The sequence below is a fragment of the Stenella coeruleoalba genome (genome assembly GCF_951394435.1).
Source record: "Stenella coeruleoalba genome assembly, chromosome: 1".
Taxonomy (NCBI): Eukaryota; Metazoa; Chordata; class Mammalia; order Artiodactyla; family Delphinidae; genus Stenella; species Stenella coeruleoalba.
In genome coordinates, this window is record NC_137169.1 from 83,647,858 (window position 1) to 83,667,404 (window position 19,547).

Below are 19,547 nucleotides of genomic sequence, written 5' to 3' on the forward strand. Positions count from 1 at the left end.
TCCTTCTCTGAAGTCACTATTTCCAGACCAAGGTTCTCTTGCAGTGATACAGATATTGTTTGCTGTTTCTTATATGGGAGCACACAGAGATTCAAACAGTATCCCAGAGTTTCCACCCTATGTATATGAGTAACTCAAGTCTAGTGCCTGTCACATATTTATTGAATGAAGGAAAGATGGAGGTAGAAAGCAGAGGAATGAAACCCACATCTGTGCAATGATCGCTGATGGTTCTTTGATCTGCATTAGAAAAAGGCCCCAATCTGCTGTATACATTTGATCTCTTGATTAAAAAAATAAATCTTTGCCATCCAGGGTTTTAAACAAAAGGTTGATTAGCCTATTATTTAAATCATACAGGTCGTTGCAGACATGAATCTTGCATCCCTAACAATTTCCCATTTCATTGTTTCCAACTACCACTTTGTATTTATTGATCTCTCAGTAATTAGTTCACCATCTAGACATAGTGGGTACTTAGAGACTGGCAGGTTGAAGTTGATAGATCTTTCCCTGCTCTCCATGATTCTTTACTTATTAAGCAGCTGTGTAAAGATCACACAGTAACCAATCCAAGGTCAGCATTGTTAGGAAGTCCTTCTAGGGACCTCACTCTCTTTACCCACCTTGACCACTGCATCCTAATCTCCCCAACAAGAAAGCAGGAGCACCGTTTCGTTGCTCAATACTAAATGAGACCTTAATCTCAATTGTGGTGTAAAGTTACCCAGTGAAACTGGCCAGGGAAAGGAAGCAGTAGATGTAGGACAGACTAGGCAGCTGCAGAATAGATGAGGGAAAAGTGGTTAAAGACTTCATGCTTAAGAGAAGGTAGAACAAAGAAGACATCAGGGCTGATCCCTGAAGAGACCACCAGGGCTATGGATCAGGAGTGTGTCAGGGGAGGTCAGGTAGAGCCAGGAGAATAGTATCCATGTACAGTTGGGCCTTGAACAACGTGGGGGTTAGGGACACTGACCCTAAGAACAGTCAGAAATCCTAGTATAATTTATAGTGGGCCTTCTGTGTCTGTGTTTCCTCTGTATACACGCTTCTCCATCCTAGGATTCACCCAACAGATCGTAATATTTACTATTGAAAAAAATTCGCGTACAGCTGGACCTGTGCAGTACAAACCCGTGTTGTTCAAGGGTCAACTGAAGTTCAGTACCTGTCGCTGTATCTTATGTCTGATTAGCTGATTGTCAGGTAGACGAGGGCAAATGGCCAAGCGGTATGCACACAAAAGCTTGCTGGAGCAGTGTTACTGGGGAAAACTTTCTGAGCTGGAGCAGCAGCTCTGTGCAGGTCCGCCACTGTCCATTGCATTCCAGGGTGGTACATAGAGATCCAGCAGGGCCAGGTGAGACTGGGGCTGTCAGACTTAAACAGCCCCACTGGGCCCTCCTTTGACAAAGTCAGTGGTGTGGATGTAATAGTACTATGACATGGCAGAACCCTGACTCCAAACTTATCTTGCCAGCTCAGTGTTAGTAGTGGAGGGAGAGCCAGACTCTCCCTGTGGAGTCAGGAAGCCGAGTTCCACGTCTTGCAGTTGGATCTGTATACCAGGGCAAACTAGGGGAAGGATTCACCACATCTGCTTCTTTGATGCCAGCCTTTTCCTTGGCATATTGTGTGTGGGGTCCAAGCTTGGGGTTGACCAGGACTGATTGTCTTAAACAGTAGGCCATAGCTAGCATCCATGGAATGGCAGGAGCTAGATTTTTTCTAGGAGGCCAGAATAAGTGGGGGATCGGTCTTGGGCAAGCCAACACTTACCTCTCACCAGCTGATCCAGCGTTGTTTTCATAAGTTATCAACATATTCTGAGAAAGACAGATGCGGAAATAATAGAAACTACCATTTATTGAATGCTTACTATGTACCAGATACCTTATTGAGCACTTCACTTATGAAAGAGATCAGTAATTGATTGCAACACTTAAAGTATAATAGCATTATAGGTAAGGCAACTGAGACAATCAGAGATTAACTAACTGGCTCAAGATCATTCAGTTAATCAATGACAGAGCTGGAATTTATACTCAGGAGGTCAAGCTCCTAATTTTGCACTTATACTGCCTCATTGCCTCTAATGGATTTAGTCTTAAGACTGTGGAATCCGTTACATGTTCTAGTGGTTCTCTTTCTGGAGAGAATTCTTGTAGTTATGAAGCTCAATAATAGATATAACATTATATTAAGAGCATATAGGTATGCTATGTGAAATACAGATAATAACTATTTAACCTTTTTAGCAGACGGTTTCTTTGTTTTGCTTCTGTGCAAAACTGACTTTGCTTCTGCCTGCTTATTCCTTTGGTAGTTGTCTTTAAATTTTAATATGCTTAACAAAGTCTAAAATTAATCAACATCTTGTGATCCTCCTGAATAGTATATGGAATTTAGAACAGTGTACTAATGGCCTTTGCCTTCCTAGTTTCCATGTTATTGTTACCTAGTATTTTAATTCTGTCATTTGTAAACAGTCCAATATTAGTCATTGTTTTGAATTTTTACTCTATTTCAATCAATGCTTATTTAGGATTACTGATGCATTTGCCAGTTTCTTTGCTCACCATTGTTTCTTACAACACATTCATTTCCCTCGAGTTTGATTTCCTTCTATTGAAGGATACACTTTAGTTGTTCTTTCACCAAAACCTTTTTCTTAATCTTAGTCTAAAACATTTTATTTGATCTTCATTTTTTTTTTTTTTACTGCGCTGCACAGCATGCGGGATCTTAGTTCCCCGACCAGGGATTGCATCCGTACCCCCTGCAGTGGAAGCACCAAGTCTGAACCACTGGACTGCCAGGGAATTCCCTTGATCTTCATTTTTAATAATAATTTAGCTGGATAGAAATCTTCTAAATTGACAGTTATTTTCTCTCAATACATTTTCCCCCCAGCTTTATGGAGATATAATTGACATATAACGCTGTGTAAGTTTAAGATACACAATGTGGGGCTTCCCTGGTGGCGCAGTGGTTGACAGTCCGCCTACCGATGCAGGGGACACGGGTTCGTGCCCCGGTCCGGGAAGATCCCACATGCCGTGGAGCCTGCGCGTCCGGAGCCTATGCTCCACAACGGGAGAGGCCACAACAGTGAGAGGCCCACGTACCGCAACACCCCCCCCCAAAAAAAAGGATACACAATGTGATGCTTTGATATACATATATACATATATTATGAAATGATTACCACAATGAGGTTAGTTAACATATCCATCACTTGAGTAATTAAATTTTAGCAACTTCAAATATACAATACAGTATTGCTACCTATAGTCACATTATATTCCTAGAACTTATTCATCTCTCTCACTCCCCCATCCCCACCATCTCTCAGCAACTATTGCTGTGCTCTCTGTCACTATAGAATACTTTACATTTTCTACAGTTCTATATAAATAGAATTATACAATACATACACTTTTTTTTTTTTTTTTTTTTGCGGTATGCGGGCCTCTCACTGTTGTGGCCTCTCCCGTTGCGGAGCACAGGCTCCGGACGCGCAGGCTCAGCGGCCATGGCTCGTGGGCCTAGCCGTTCCGCGGCATGTGGGATCTTCCCGGACCGGGGCACGAATCCGTGTCCCCTGCATCGGCAGGCGGACTCTCAACTACTGCGCCACCAGGGAAGCCCAATACATACTCTTTTTGTCTGGCTTCTTTCATTCAGCAAAATAATTTTGATCCATTCATGTTTTTGAGTGTATCAATAGCTTATTTTGTTGCTCAGTAGTATTTCATTGTATGATGTGATAGCTACCTTTGTGTGTTACCTTGACTGGATCAGGGGATGCTCAGAGATCTGATGGAACATTATTTCTAGGTATGTCTGTGAGGGTGTTCCAGATGAGATTAGCATTTGACTTGGTGGACTCAGTAAAGTAGGTTGCCCTTCCCGTGTGAGTGGTATCATCCAATCTTTTGAGAGCCTGAATAGAACAAAAATGTGGAAGAAGGTACTGTGTTGGAGGCACATTTGAGAGAGCCCAGCTGTCAGTGCTACAAAGGGGAGGTTGGAAGGACACAGGGAAGAGAAGGATGTTCATGTTTAGGAGGTGTGTAGCCTGGGACAAAGCAAAATTTGTTCCCATTACCCTCATATTTTTATGCAGGTGAAATTTGGTTAAAATTTCTTTCTTTCTTTCTTTCTTTCTTTCTTTCTTTCTTTCTTTCTTTCTTTCTTTCTTTCTTTCTTCCTTTCTTCCTTTCTTCCTTCCTTCCTTGCTTCCTTCCCTCCCTCCCTCCCTCCCTCCCTCTCTCCCTTCCTTCCTTTCCTCCCTCCCTCCCTCCCTCCTTCCTTTCTTTCTTTCTTTTTAAAATTTATTTATCTATTTTTGGCTGCATTGGGTCTTTGTTGCTGCGCGCGGGCTTTCTTTAGTTACGGCAAGTGGGGGCTACTCTTCGTTGTGGTGCACGGGCTTCTCATTGCGGTGGCTTCTCTTGTTGGGGAGCATGGGCTCTAGGCACGTGGGCTTCAGTAGTTGTGGCACGTGGGCTCAGTAGTTGTGGCTTGTGGACTCTAGAGCGCAGGCTCAGTAGTTCGGCACATGGGCTTAGTTGCTCTGCATCATGTGGGATCTTCCCGGACCAGTGATCAAACGCATGTCCCCTGCGTTGGCAGGCGGATTCTTAACTGCGCCACCCAGGGAAGTCCCACAAAGGTCATTCTTGATCAACAAATATAAGAGGATCAAGGAAAGCATTTGGTAGGTGCCAGAGGGTCCAGGAATAGGTCTTCTTAAGGTTGAAGGACATAGAGGGGTTATTTTTGCATGCTGAGATCTTAGCCACCAGACACTAGTTCTTTTGTTTTGTTGTTTTTTTTTTTTGGTACGCGGGCCTCTCACTGTTGTGGCCTTTCCCGTTGCGGAGCACAGGCTCCGGATGCGCAGGCTCAGCGGCCATGGCTCACGGGCTCAGCCACTCCGTGGCATGTGGGATCCTCCCGGACCGGGGCACGAACCCACGTCCCCTGCATCGGCAGGTGGACTCTCAACCACTGTGCCACCAGAGAAGCCCCAGACACTAGTTCTTCATCTCTGTCTCTTTCTGCTGCAGCTATGAATCTCTCCAAAATGCAGGACCTGGGGAATCATGCCAATATACTAGCTCCCAGTGATAGCTCTGTGTAGGGCAGTGAATGTAAGAAGGTGAAATGGGGTATATGAGAAGTGCAGGGGTGTGGTCTTGGAGGAGATAAGTGTGGTTAAGAAATACATATTGGGAGCAGATATTCTCTCTTTCTTTAAATTTCTCTAAATGACTCCTCTATATGACATCATGATCCAGACTCACTGAGATGGCCTAAGCTAGAATGTACTGGTGTTTATAATGAGAATAGTAGCTTTTCTCTATTCTTCTGAAATTTCTGCTTTAGCTAATATTTTCTTAGGGTTTGATTGTCATAAAACTGGAGTAAAGTCTTCAGTAGATTTTACTGATATGAAAAATGTATCTTCCTCCTTCAAAGGAAGTGTGTGTGTGTGTGTGTGTGTGTGTGTTTGTGCGATTGCCTTCTCTTATCACCATAGAAGGTCATAGTATTGCATTTTCCAGAACCAGATGGGGAAACTGGACTGATTGTGTATTTGGATACTTGTGTCTGGAAGCTACAAACCATAACTAATTAGTGACAGTTGTGGTTGCTTGTGACAGGAGCAAGTTTTATGGCCAGTGGACTTTAATTCCCAGAGTGCTACACAGCTAAGAGAAAACTTTCAGACAGAGCCCTGCTGTCTGGCAAACTGTGGGTACCTCTAAACATAGTATTTCTGTGGGGTGCTCACTATTCAGAATAGCATCTCCTATCAACACGTTAAAACTGAATATTTCTCATGTAAAACTTGTTGCTTGTCTTATTGAAGGTTGGATACCTGAAGGTTCCCATAGATTATGTTTGTGGCCTGCTCTGGTGATATATGTATAAATTGCTATGTTCCAAAGCTCAGTTTCTGGCCTGTTGTTGTCCTATAGAGGTTTTTAGTTTCTGCCACAAATAAAGGCTCTTTGGCTCACACAATGTCCAGTGTTGCTGGGAGTGGTAGCCATGTCCCAGAATCTATGGGTGGCCAGAGGTGTCCAGTGTATACAAATATGTACCAAGAAGTTCCCATCATGACACTGGATATAGAAATATTTCTATAAGGACAAGGTTTAATAAGCATTTTCAGACACCACTTAAAGACCACAAGGGAATTTGGCCTTAATAGGGCTGAATGTGCTCAGATACTATGGCCAAGAACTCAGGTGTTTAGAGCACAGGAGTAGCTAGTTTAAGACTATATAATATATTAAATTTTAATTACACTAGTTAATCCTGCTCTAATTCCTGGTTAGTTAACTGCTTACAAATATACAAGTTGGCAATCAGATTGTTCAGTATGACAGAAACAGCACAAATCCATTAGCAGTTCTGGGAGAAATGATGCAACATGCATACACACATATGTATGTATGTGTGTATGCATGCAGTTATATATGTTGTATGTAAATATGGAAGTAGGGTGGGAGGAAGAAATGTTAGTGGATTTAAAGTTTGTGGGGATTTTCTCTGGCTACCAATAGTTTATAGCTTTTCATTACGTGTGGACATCAGATTATGATTCAACCAAAAAAAAAGAAATATTTAAAGTTGAATACAGGAAACACTATAGAGTCTCCAGGGGTACAATGCCTGGAAGCTATTCCTTCCTGCACAGAACAATGTGGGTAGGATCAACAGCCGAGAAATCAGCGCCCAGAGATGTACAGCACATGGGAACTTGAAGAGAGTGCAAACTCCTGGTCCAGCTATCAGTCTGAGGTCAGCTCTGGCCTGAGGTGAGTCTGGACAGTGACAAAGGGGCAAGAATAACCAGAGAAGTCAGTAAGGCCCTAAAGCATCTTTTATCAGTGGAGATGTAGGTAACATGGTGCTTCCTAAAGCTAGAAGTTGGTTTAATACTAGAGGGCTTATTTAAAGTAAATAACCTCTTACATGATTCTCTCCTCACCATCTTCCCAGTGGCTATGGTTGTAATTCATTTCTTTCCTCCATCTTTTCATCTGAGGTTCAAGATATAGAATGCTGAGAATTCAGCAATAGGCAATAAAATTCCAATTGGGGAACTTTGCTTAGTGGGCTTGGAGACCTAAGGCAAATGACCAAAAGTAAAAGTTCTCTTTAGAGCAAACGTGCAGCCTAGTTTCCTAGGAAGCTCCCTCTATCAGCCTCCATGGTTGGCTGTTGACACCTTGATTATCTTTCCCAAACCTCTACCTCATCCCTACCCCATTTCTATCAACAGTTGACACATCTTCATGGAGAAAATAGAAGCCATCAAGTATAAACTCGCATAATTTCTTTGTTCTAACTCCATCCATCCTCATCTTTCTTCTTGACTTGGGCTAGAGACTAAGGTCACCCTACCCCATGTCCTCTTGATCTGCTCCCTCTCACTCCTCAAGCTACTACATCCACTCTACTGAAACTGGCTGGCCATTGTTACTACTGACCTTATAGTTGCAAAACACAGTAGCTATTCTTTAGATCTTTTATTTTGTAACATTTCACATGATTGATTGTATTCTTAGTTTCAAAATATCTTTGCATTGGATTTCAGGGTACTGTTTTCTTCTAATTCACCTAGTTATTACTGATTAATCTCTTTCCTTTTGTTTCTTCCTTTGACTGCTTTTCAATATCAGTGTATTTAGCAATTTATTAATTACAAAGGGAGAAAGAGTAACTTCAGTGGAGAATCCTAGCAGATACCAACTCAATCAAGTAATCAAAGTAAACATCATTAATGAGACAAATCAAAATTGTGTTCTACCTTATAAGATGCAATGAGAAGAACACAGCATCACTTCTGCGATATTCCTGTCAAAGATGCATAACCTGCTTCATGAAAAACAACAGAAAAAACCAAATGGAGGGACATTTGCTAAATAACTGGCTTGTGATCATCACAAATGTTGAGGTCATAAGTGTGAAAGAAAGACTGAATAGCTTTTCCAGACTGAAGGAGATAGGTGAGACATGAAAGCTAAATGCCATGTATGACTCTGAACTGTATCTTTCTGATCTAAAGGACATTATTGGGACAATTGGTGGAACTTGAAGGGGGTTCTGAGGATTAGATAGTAGTAATGTATTTATGTTAATGTCCTGATTATGGTTATGTGAGAGAACATGTTGGTAGGAAACATGTATAAAAGTTTTCTGGGGTGAAAGAGCATCAGGTCAGCAACTTACTCTAAAATCATTCAAAGAAAAGGTTCTTTGTATTTGCAATTCTTCTGTAAGTTTCAGGGTTTCTTTTCTCCAAAATGGAAAATAATTATATAAAAAATATAATCTGTGCTTTGGATCAGGACATCTAGGTCTGAAAAGAGAGTAGAAGAGATTGGTGTATAGTGTGGGGCATGTAGATAGGGCAAGGCTGCTTAAATGGGTTGGAATCTTGGACAGATTCCAAGTCCTCGAGTTGTAATAATTACACACTGAGAAAAATGTAGAAAGAATCTTAGTGACTCTATATCCAACCATTGAGAATCAACTTAAACTCAAAGAGAAAGAAAAAGAAATAAATCAATACAAAGCATGATCACATGAAAATGTGAGAAGTGAGACTACTTCTCACTGGCAGTGACTAGAAATGGACATCTCTATCTCTGTCTCCTCTCTGTCTCTACCCCTATCTGTCTGTGTCTGTCTCTATATTCCCTCTCTCCAACTTTTTCTTGTTTTCTAAAATCTGATGTTAAAAATTTTTTTTGAGGGAGAGATCAAGATGGTGGAGTAGAGAGATACAGAGCTCACCTCCTCGCACAAACATATCAAAAATACATCTACATGTGGAACAATTCTCACAGAATATGTACTGAAAGCTTGCAGAAGATCTCATACAACCAAAGTTGCAAGAAAGTTCTCTGTGAGACCAACACATCTGGCCCTGGCCATGTTGGCACACTTCCCAGGCTGAGATATGTGCCTGCTGGTGTGTGTAGCAACTAAGTGCTGAAACTTGGGCTTCAGTGGACAGGCCTAGGGAGAGGACTCAGTTTGGCTGCATGGAAACAGTCCGAAAGGCCTGGATTGTGGCCCAGGCTGTAACTGGGACTGCATGCAGGACTGAGTGTCGGTCCTCCATAGGATCCCCATTGTCAACATGAGAAGGGAGGGGTGTGGGTCCACCGTAGCCGCATCATCAGTGTGCTCACAGCGGGGCGTGGATCTGGCTGCCACAGGTCTTGCGAACCTTGTGGATGCACATGCAGAAGTGGGTTGAAATCTGAGCTGATTACCAGTGCTCCCACAGTGGGTGTGGGGGCATAGGTGTGGCAGGTCTTCGTGTCTGTAGCTTTATGAGGGTGCGTGCTTGCCTGAGGAATGCCTGAGCTGATTATTGGTGCTCCCATAGCAGAGGCGGGTCCAGGCACAAGCAGCAGCAAACTTTGTAGGCGTACACACCAGGTGGCAGACGACATCACAGAGTCACATGTCCCAGTGGACAGCTCCTGGGGAAGAACACGCAGTTGCTTCTTTCCCAGCAGGAGAGCTCCAGTCCCGGCTACCTCATACCACAGCTTAGAACCAGATCTGGTGGATTCTACTCCAACAATTGGGGAGCAGACTCTGCCCCTGACAGGGCTGTGACAACCACGGAGCAAAGGGGAGGCCCCGCCCAACATCTAGTGCAGGCTGTGGTCACCACAACACCAATCACACCCCCTATCAAGGGGATAACAGCCAGCACACCCTGAGGAAAGATGTGGCAGGCATCCATGCCAAAAACAGTCCTCGCACCAAAAATATTGGACTCATGCAGGCTACACAGGGACACTGCCATATAAAAACAGCCCTTTAAGACCACAGTATATAACTCTTTCTCCTAAATTCATAGAGTCAAAGAAATATAAGTAAAATGAAAAAAGCAGAATAACTATTCCCAATTAAAAGAACAAGAGAAGTCCTGTGAAGAACAAACAATGAAGCAGACCTCTCCAGTCTACAGGACCCCAAGTTTAAAAAGGAGGTAATAAAAATGCTGAAGGAATCAAGAAAGGCTATTGATAGAAATGCAGATTACTGTAACAAGGAACTAGAAACTATAAAGAGAAGCCAGTCAAAATTCAACAACTCAACTGCTGAGATGAAAATCAAGCTAAAGACCATAAATATCAAACTGAATAATGCAGAGGAACAAATAAATGATCTGGAAGATAGAAAAATGGAAATCACCCAATGAGAACAGCAGACAGAAAGACAAATTAAAAAAAAAAACAAAACTGAAAGCAACATACAAGATCTATGGGATAGTATAAAGTGTGCCAATCTACACATAATGGAATCCCAGAAGGAGAAGAAAGAGAAATGGGGATCAAAAATGTATTTGAAGAGAAATGTATTTGTATTTGAATACAAAAATGTATTCTCTTCTTCTGTATTTGAAGAGAAATGGGGATCAAAAATACAAAAATGTATTTATGGCTGAAAACTTCCCAAACCTAAAGAAGGAAACAGATATTCAGGTATAGGAAGCATAGAGGGTCCCAAACAAGATGAACCTAAACAGACCTACTCCAAGACATATCGTAATTAAAATGGCAAAAGTTGAAGATAAAGAGAGGATTCTAAAGGCAGCAAGAGAAAAACAATGAGTCGGTTACAAGGGTATCTCCTTTAGGCTATCAGTTGATTTCTTTACAGAAACTTCGCAGGCCCAAAGGGAGTGGCAAGATATATTCAAAGTTCTGAAAGGGAAAACCCTGCAACCTAGAATACTCTACCCAGAATGATTATCATTTGGAATAGAAGGAGAGATAAAGAATGTCTCAGGCAAGTAAAAACTAAAAGAATACAGCAATGCTAGACCTACCCTAAAAGAAATATTGAAAGGTCTTCTCTAAATAAGAAAGAAGCAAGAATCTATAGGAAAGGGAAAGTTACAATAGGAAAGGCAAATATATAAAAGGATTGAAGATCACTTAAATAAGTCAGTACACAGATTAAAAAATAATCAAAAAAATTCTGTGAAAGTGATTATAACTACAATGAACAGCAAAAGGATAAACATGAAGATGTAAAATAGGACATCAAAATCACAAAACATGGCCCAGCGTGTGAGTGGGGTGGCCCTCACCCATAGGCACCCAGAGGAGGCCTGAGTACAGAGTCCTTGGGAGCGGCACTGAGGCCAGAACAGCTGCGGATCTCTGGCCTGGGTCAGTGATGAGCCCTGGGGACCCAGCCGGGTCCGGCCGGTGCTCCCATCAGCATCCAACGTTCACCTCCCTGGGAACGACAACCGACCAGGTCCCTGTCTCTGGTTTCGGGATGTACCCAGCAGGTTTTCTATCAGATGATCCATTGTAATAATGCTGGAGTTAAGAAGTCTCCATTCCTTTGCTTGGAACCAGAAGACTTTTTTCCCTTGCATATAGAGTAGGAGTAATGTTGGTTAGAAACTGGCTGGTGTTTAAAACTGAAGATTGTCATGACTGTTTAACTGAAGCTCCATGCTGAAGTAAGATTAATTGTCTTGGAAATACTAAATTGGGGTAACCTAAATCTGTTTCTGGAGCCATGAAAATTTTGTTGGTTTTTGACTTTGACAATATAATCATAGATGATAATAGTGACACCTGGATTGTACAGTGTGCTCCAGAGAAAGAGCTTCCTATTGAACTACAAGATTCTTATGAAAAAGGATTGTGGACAGAATTTATGGGCAGAGTCTTTAAGTATTTGGGAGATGAAGGTGTAAGAGAAGATGAAATGAAAAGAGCAATGATATCAATGCCTTTCACTCCAGGGGTGGTGGAACTTTTAAACTTTATAAGAAAGTACAAGGATAAATTTGACTGGATCATTATTTCAGATTCAAACTCAGGCTTCATAGATTGGGTTTTAGAAGCTACCAATTTTCATGACGTGTTTGATAAAGTCTTTACAAATCCAGCAGCTTTTTATAGCAATGGTCATCTCACTGTGGAAAATTATCATGCTCATTCTTGCACTAGGTGCCCCAAAAGTCGTTGCAAAAATGTAGTTTTGGTAGAATTTGTAGGTAAACAGTTACAATGAGGAGTGAATTATACACGAATTGTTTATATAGGTGATGGCAGAAACGATGTCTGCCCAGTAACCTTCTTAAAGAAGAATGATGTTGCCCAGCCACAGAAAGGATATACTTTACAGAAAACTCTTTCTAGGATGTCTCAAAATCTTGAGCCTATGGAGTCTTCTGTTGTATCTTGGTCTTCAGGTGTTGAAATAATTTCTCATTTACAATTTCTAATAAAGGAGTAATATACCAGCAATTAAAAAAAATCACAAAATGTGGGGAAGAGGACTAAGAAATTGTAGATCTTTTAGAACGTGTTTGAGCTTATATGACTACCAGTCTAAAGGAAGTAGATATAGTTATGGGTTAACATACTTGAAAATCAGGGTAACCACAAATCAAAAACATACAATAGATTCATAAAACCAGAAAGAAAGGAACTCAAGCATAATACAAAAGAAAACCATTAAACCACAAAAGGAAAAAGAAAAAGAAGAAAGGAGCAAAGAAGAAATACAAAATCAACTGGAAAACAGATTTCAAAAGGCAATAAGGGGCTTCCCTGGGGGCACAGTGGTTGGGAATCCGCCTGCTGATGCAGGGGACACGGGTTCGTGCCCCGGTCCGGGAGGATCCCACATGCCGCAGAGCAGCTGGGTCCGTGAGCCATGGCCGCTGAGCCTGCACGTCTGGAGCCTGTGCTCTGCAACGGGAGAGGCCACGGTAGTGAGAGGCCCGCGTACCACAAAAAAAAAAAAAAAAAAAAAGACAGTAAGTACATACTTGTAGATAATTACTTTAATGTCAGTGGACTAAATGCTGTGATCAAAAGACTGGGAGATTGGATAATAAAACAAGAACCTACAATATGCTGCCTAAAGGAGACCCGCTTTAGGGTGAAAGACACTTATAGATTGAAAGTGAGGGGATGGAAAAAGATATTTCATGCAAATGGAAATGACAAGAAAGTGGGGGTAGCAATACTCATATCAGACAAAATAGACTTCAAAACAAAAGCCATAAAGAAAGATCAAGAAGGACACTGTATAATGATAAAAGGATCGATACAAGAAGAAGACATCGGGCTTCCCTGGTGGCGCAGTGGTTGAGAGTCTGCCTGCCGATGCAGGGGATGCGGGTTCATGACCTGGTCTGGGAAGATCCCACATGCCGCGGAGCAGCTGGGCCTGTGAGCCATGGCCGCTGAGCCTGCGTGTCTGGAGCCTGTGCTCCACAACGGGAGAGGCCACAACAGTGAGAAGCCCGTGTACTGCAAAAAAAAAAAAAAAAAAAAAAAAAAAAGAAGATATCAACTTGTTAATATATGTACCCAAGATAGGATCACCTAAATACATAAAGCAAATACTAACAGGCATAAAGGGAGAAATTGATGGGAATACAATAATAGTAGAAGAGTTTAACACCCCAGTGACATCAATGGACAGATCTTTCAGGCAGAAAATCAATAAGGCAGCAGAGATCCTAAATGACACAATACAACATTTAGACAATTGATATCTACAGGACACTACATCCAAAAAAAAAACCCCAAACCCAGAATACACGTTTTTTTCCAAGTGCACATGGAATATTCTCTAGGATAGACCACATACAAGGATACAAAACAAGCCTCAAAAAATCTAAAAGGATAGAAATCATTTCAAGCATCTTTTCTGACCACACAGCATGCAACTAGAAATCAACCACAGAAAGAGAAATGAGAAAAATGATTTCATGAAGACTAAACAACATGCTATTAAAAACCAGTGGGTCAGTGATGAAATCAAAGAGGAAATTAAAAAATCCTCAAGACATAACGACAATGAAAGTACAACCATACAAAATCTATGGGATGCAGCAAAAGCAATTCTAAGAGGGAAGTTCATAGCAATGCAGGCCTTCCTCAAAAAACAGGAAAAATCCCAAATAAACAGCCTAACTTACCACTAAAACAATAGGTATTAGCACAAAAAGAGACATATGGATCAATAGAACAGAATAGAGAGCCCAGAAGTAAATCCACACACCTACTGTCAGTTAATCTTTAACAAACGAGGCAAGAATTTATAATGAAGAAAAGACAGTCTCTTCAGCAAGTGTTGTTGGGAAGGCTGGACAGCCACATGTAAATCAATGAAATTAGAACACACCCTCACACCACACACAAAAATAAACTCAAAATGGCTTAAAGACTTAAATATAAGACCTGACACCATAAAACTCCTAGAAGAGAACATAGGCACAACATTCTCTGACATAAATTGTAGCAATATTTCTTAGATTAATCTCCCAAGGCAAAAGAAATGCAGAAATAAACAAATGGGACCTAATCAAACCTAGAAGTTTTTGCACAGCAAAGGAAACTGTAAACAAAATGAAAAGACAACCTACATACTGGGAGAAAATACTTGCAAGCGATGCGACTGACAAGGGCTTAATTTCTAAAATATACAAACAGCTCATACAGCTCAATATCAAAATAAAAACAAACAAACCCAATCAAAAAATGGGCAGAAAACCTAAATAGACATTTCTCCAAAGAAGACATGCAGATGGCCAATAGGCACATGAAAAGATGCTCCACATCGTTAATTATTAGAGAAATGCAAATCAAAAGTACAATGAGGTATCACCTCACACTGATCAGAATGGCCATAATTAGTCTACAAATAATAAATGCTATAGAGGGTGTGAAGAAAAGGGAACCCTCCTACACTTGGCAGGAATGTAAATTGGTGCAGCCATTATGGAGAACAGTATGGAGGTTCCTTAAGAAGCTAAAAATAGAGTTACCACATAAGCCACCAATCCCACTCCGGGGCATATATCTGGAAAAGATGAAAACTCTAATTCAAAAAGATACATGCAGGGGCTTCCCTGGTGTCGCAGTGGTTGGGAATCTGCCTGCCAATGCAGAGGACACGGGTTTGAGCCCTGGTCTGGGAAGATCCCACATGACGCAGAGCAACTAGGCCCGTGAGCCACAACTACTGAGCCTGCGCGTCTGGAGCCTGTGCTCCGCAACAAGAGAGGCCGCCATAGTGAGAGGCCCGCGCACCGCGATGAAGAGTGGCCCCCGCTCGCCGCAACTGGAGAAAGCCCTCGCACAGAAACGAAGACCCAACACAGCCAAAAATAAATAAATAAATTTATTAAAAAAAAAAAAACCAAAAAACAAGATACATGCACCCCAGTGTTCATAGCAGCGCTATTCACAATAGCCAAAACATGGAAACAACCTAGGTGTCCATTGACAAATGGATAAAGAAGATGTGGTATGTATGTATGTGTGTGTATATATATATATATATATATATATATATATATATATATATATATAAAATGGAATATTATTCAGCCATAAAAGAAAGAAAGAATGAAATAATGTCACTTGCAGAAACATGGATGGACCTAGAGATTATCATACTAAGTGAAGTCAAACAGAGAAAGACAAATATTATATGATATCCCTTATATGAGAAATATAAAAAAATAGTACAAATGAGTTTATTTACAAAACAGAAACAAACTCACAGATATTGAAAACAAACATGGTTACTGAAAGGGAAGGGAGCGGGGGAGGGATAAATAAGGAGTCTGGGATTAACAGGTACATATTACCATATATAAAATAGATAAACAATAAAGATTTACTGTAGCACAGGAGCTATATTCAGTATCTTGTAACAACCTGTGAAAAAGTATAAAAAAATAATATATATATAAGTATATAACTGAATCACTTTGCTGTACACCTGAAACTAACAATACTGTTAAATCAACTATATCAATTTAAAAAAAATATTTAGTATGTATATAAAAACCGCATTCTTTTTTTTTTTTAGATGTTGGGAATAGGAGTTTATTAATTATTGATTTTTGCTGTGTGGGGTCTTTGTTTCTGTGCGAGGGCTTTCTCCAGTTGTGGTGAGCGGGGGCCACTCTTCATCACGGTGCGCGGGCCCCTCACTATCGCGGCCTCTCTTGTTGCGGAGCACAGGCTCCAGACGCGCAGGCTCAGTAGTTGTGGCTCACGGGCCCAGTTGCTCCGCCGCATGTGGAATCCACCTAGACCAGGGCTGGAACCCGTGTCCCCTGCATTAGCAGGCAGACGCCCAACCACTGCGCCACCAGGGAAGCCCTAAAAACGGCATTCTTGAATTGGGGAGATCTGACTGATTATCTGAGTAAAAATTAGGGGTCTAAATGGATACTCTTCTTTTTGGATTCTAGCAGGTCATGGGGTACTTAAACATGGTACCTAAGGGGGCTCAAATAGAGCCAGTCTCCTATTTGAGCCTTTCCAGAATAGCAAGTCTTTTAAAATGGTGTCTATCAGGGTTTGTTCCTGTTTTTGTCAGGCAAGCAGGACTTACTTTTGTCTTACAGAGGGTGGACCTGTAGTCTCTTTTCCTTATGAAGGGGAACTTTTTATTTAAAGAGAATGCAGCCTTCTTTTATCATATATGGCCTTAGGCCTCATTGACTTATTTCTACTGAATGGATGTCTGCACACACACATTTGTATGTATCCAGCTATCATGTATCTATGTGTTTATTTACATTTCACAACTGACAAATGGCCATAGTAAAATAAAAAAAGAAAAAAATGAAAAAGCAAGAGACAAAAACAAAACAACAAATTATTTGAAATCCCATCCAGAAAGAACCACTGTGTTACTTTGTTGTGTATTCTTGGAGTTTCTTGTATACACTTTCTTGTGTATACTAAGTTTTCCTGGGCAAATATATACATACATATATACATATATATGTGTGTGTGTGTGTTACCAAAGTAAGATCATACCAAAATATTACTCTGTAATCTGTTTTTTTTCACTGAATAATATTTTGGGGTTATCCTCGCTCGACAGTAATTGTAGACCTACATCTTCTTTTTTAATGTCTGCCTAGTATTTTGTAGGGGAACAAAATTTGCCACCCCAAAATGTCTCTTTGGCATACTGATTGTTTTGAGCTGAAAACAATTCAAGACTCAAAAGACTCAGGAAGAAACTTTGACCTTCCCCCTAGCTGCTAAAGAGTGTAGATAGAAGACCTGTTCCATAGATAACTATCCATCACCATAGATAACTATTGTGTGAACTAGATGTGTAGACAGGGAAGAACCTAGCAAAGTCTGTTTGTTAAAACTCCTGTGTCCCATAGTCTCTGCATGGCCCCTGCAAACATTTGCTTTTCCATCTCTATGTTAATTGCCTCCCTCCCCTTTGAACTTCCTCCCAACTTCCTCTTTTGTCTTTAGCTGAAGATGGTATTTAAGGTGAGGCTTTCAGCCTTTTGGGTAAGTTACTGAGTTTTCCTGGGTCTCTCCCATGTATACATGTTATTAAACTTTTGTGTGATTTTCCACACTATTAAATGCTTATATTATTTTCAGTTATGCTATTATAATTATTAAGTTGATAGATATCCTCATACAGGTATCTTTGTGCATTTGTTTAATTATTTTCTTTGGATAAATTCCTAGAAGTGTGATTTCTGAGTCAGTCGTTTTGGGATGCTTTTGACATACATTGCCAGACAGCACTCCAGAAAGGTTGTACCAATTACTGCAATTTTTTTGCAGGTATAATTTATACATACTAAAGTGCACAAACCTGATGTGTGTTGCTCAATTAAGTTTTACAAATATATGTACCTGTGTAACCACCATTCAGATCAAGATGTAGAACATATCCGTCACCCCAGAAAGCTCCCCTTGAGGTAACTGCTATTCTGACTTTTGCTGCCATGGATTACCTTTGTTCTTGAACTTAATATAAATGGAATCATGTAATGCATACTTTCATATGTTTGGCTTCTTTTGCTCAACATAATATTTTGGGGATTCATTCTTATTGTTGCCTATATCAGTATCCCTTTTTTAAAAATTTGAGAATAGTATTTATTTCATTGTATAAATGTGCCATAGTCATTTTTAATTCACTCCCCTGCTGATGGGTATTTGTGTTATTTCAAATTTGAGGCTACTGTGAATCAAGTTGCTGTGAACAGCATTCTACATGTCTTTTTGTGAATATATTCATTCATTTCCGATGGTTACATATTAAATAGTGGCATTGCTGGGCCATAGGGTAGGCATATATTTTGCTTTATTAGATACTGCTAAATTGAGTGTTAATTTGAGTGTAAATTGAGGCAATTTACCCTCTCCCAGCAATGTACTAAAAGTTCTAGTTCCTCAACACCTGAAAGTCCTTTTTCTAGCCTTCTCTAGCCATCTTGCTCTAGTTATGGTGGAAAACATTTACCTCCTCACTATCTTTGATTATATGCTTAATCCAGCTCTTACTAAACTCATTTATTCATTAATTCTTGTATTCAGTTAATAAATATTTATTAAGCAATTATTATGTGCCTGGTACTATATTAAGCCTTGTACATACAAAGATAAGAACAAGTTCTTAAGGAACTTATAGTCTAGTAGAAAAGACAGATACAAGCGCCTAGTTAAAGCGTGTGATGAATGCAACAGCGTAAGCATGTACCTGTGCAGAAGCACATGGTCATACAAAAAAAGAATAATATTAGATGGTGAGAGAGAGGGAGTGGCAAACAAGAGCCTTGAGGTTCTACAAAAGAGATGATAATCATAATTAACATCTGTTGAACACATGTTATTCCTACATACTATGCTAAAGGCATAGTCTCATCCTAGTTAGTCTTTGGTGTAGTTTATATTATTATTATGTTCATCTTACAACTGAGTCACCTGAGGCCTGGAGAAGTTAAGCAACTTATCCATAGCCACACAACTAGTAGGTGAGGAAGCTGGGATTTGAACCTGGGAAGTCTGACTCTGGAACATAAACGAGACCCCTGCCGAGATGATGTGTGAGCAGAGGAGTTTTGGAGAAGGCTTTCTAGGTAGTGATAGCAACTGTACACAGGCCGGAAGATAAGATGCAGTCTGGCAAGTCTGAGGAACCTCCAGCAAGAGGCCCGAGGGAGCATGGTAATCAGCAAGAAGAGATTGGATATGAAAGCTGGCAGGGGCCAGATCCGGGGTGAAGTGAAGTTGGAGTTCCTATGATGGCTTTTCACTGGAGAGCATCTCTCCCTCTGCCCCATCACCGCATACCAAACAATATTTTAAATGTTTCATCATGTTGTTGAATGAGCCATTTGGGCACACTTACCAAATAACTGAGCATTCCAGTGGAGCGGGAAGAATTACTTGCAAGTATGGGAGCAGACCCTGGTTTCAGACATGATGGCTCCCACAGTGCCTGCCTGCCCGGTGCATTCTGTTGAGTACACCCATCTGCTGGTGAGACGGCGGCTTTCAGATGAGCTGAGGACAGTGCTCCCCAGCCCTCCCAAAGGGTCCAGTTATAAAAGGATAAAACCCACACAGTGTTCCAATGTGTAGTGCAATGGGCAACGCCAGGTTTTGCTAAAATAGGATTAAGTTAAGAAACGCACACTGTGAACCATTTGTCTGGTTAAATAA

General features: G+C 40.8%; 1 protein-coding gene across 1 annotated transcript; it reads left to right on the forward strand.

Annotated features, from left to right (window-relative positions):
* Positions 1–11,160: 11,160 nt before the first annotated feature.
* LOC307187577 (pyridoxal phosphate phosphatase PHOSPHO2-like) lies at positions 11,161–12,315 on the forward strand (the record flags this gene model as incomplete). Its single annotated transcript, XM_079923807.1, is given in 2 exon segments — positions 11,161–12,087; positions 12,091–12,315. Coding segments are annotated over 2 exon segments (723 nt in total). The 5' UTR covers positions 11,161–11,589.
* Positions 12,316–19,547: the final 7,232 nt, after the last annotated feature.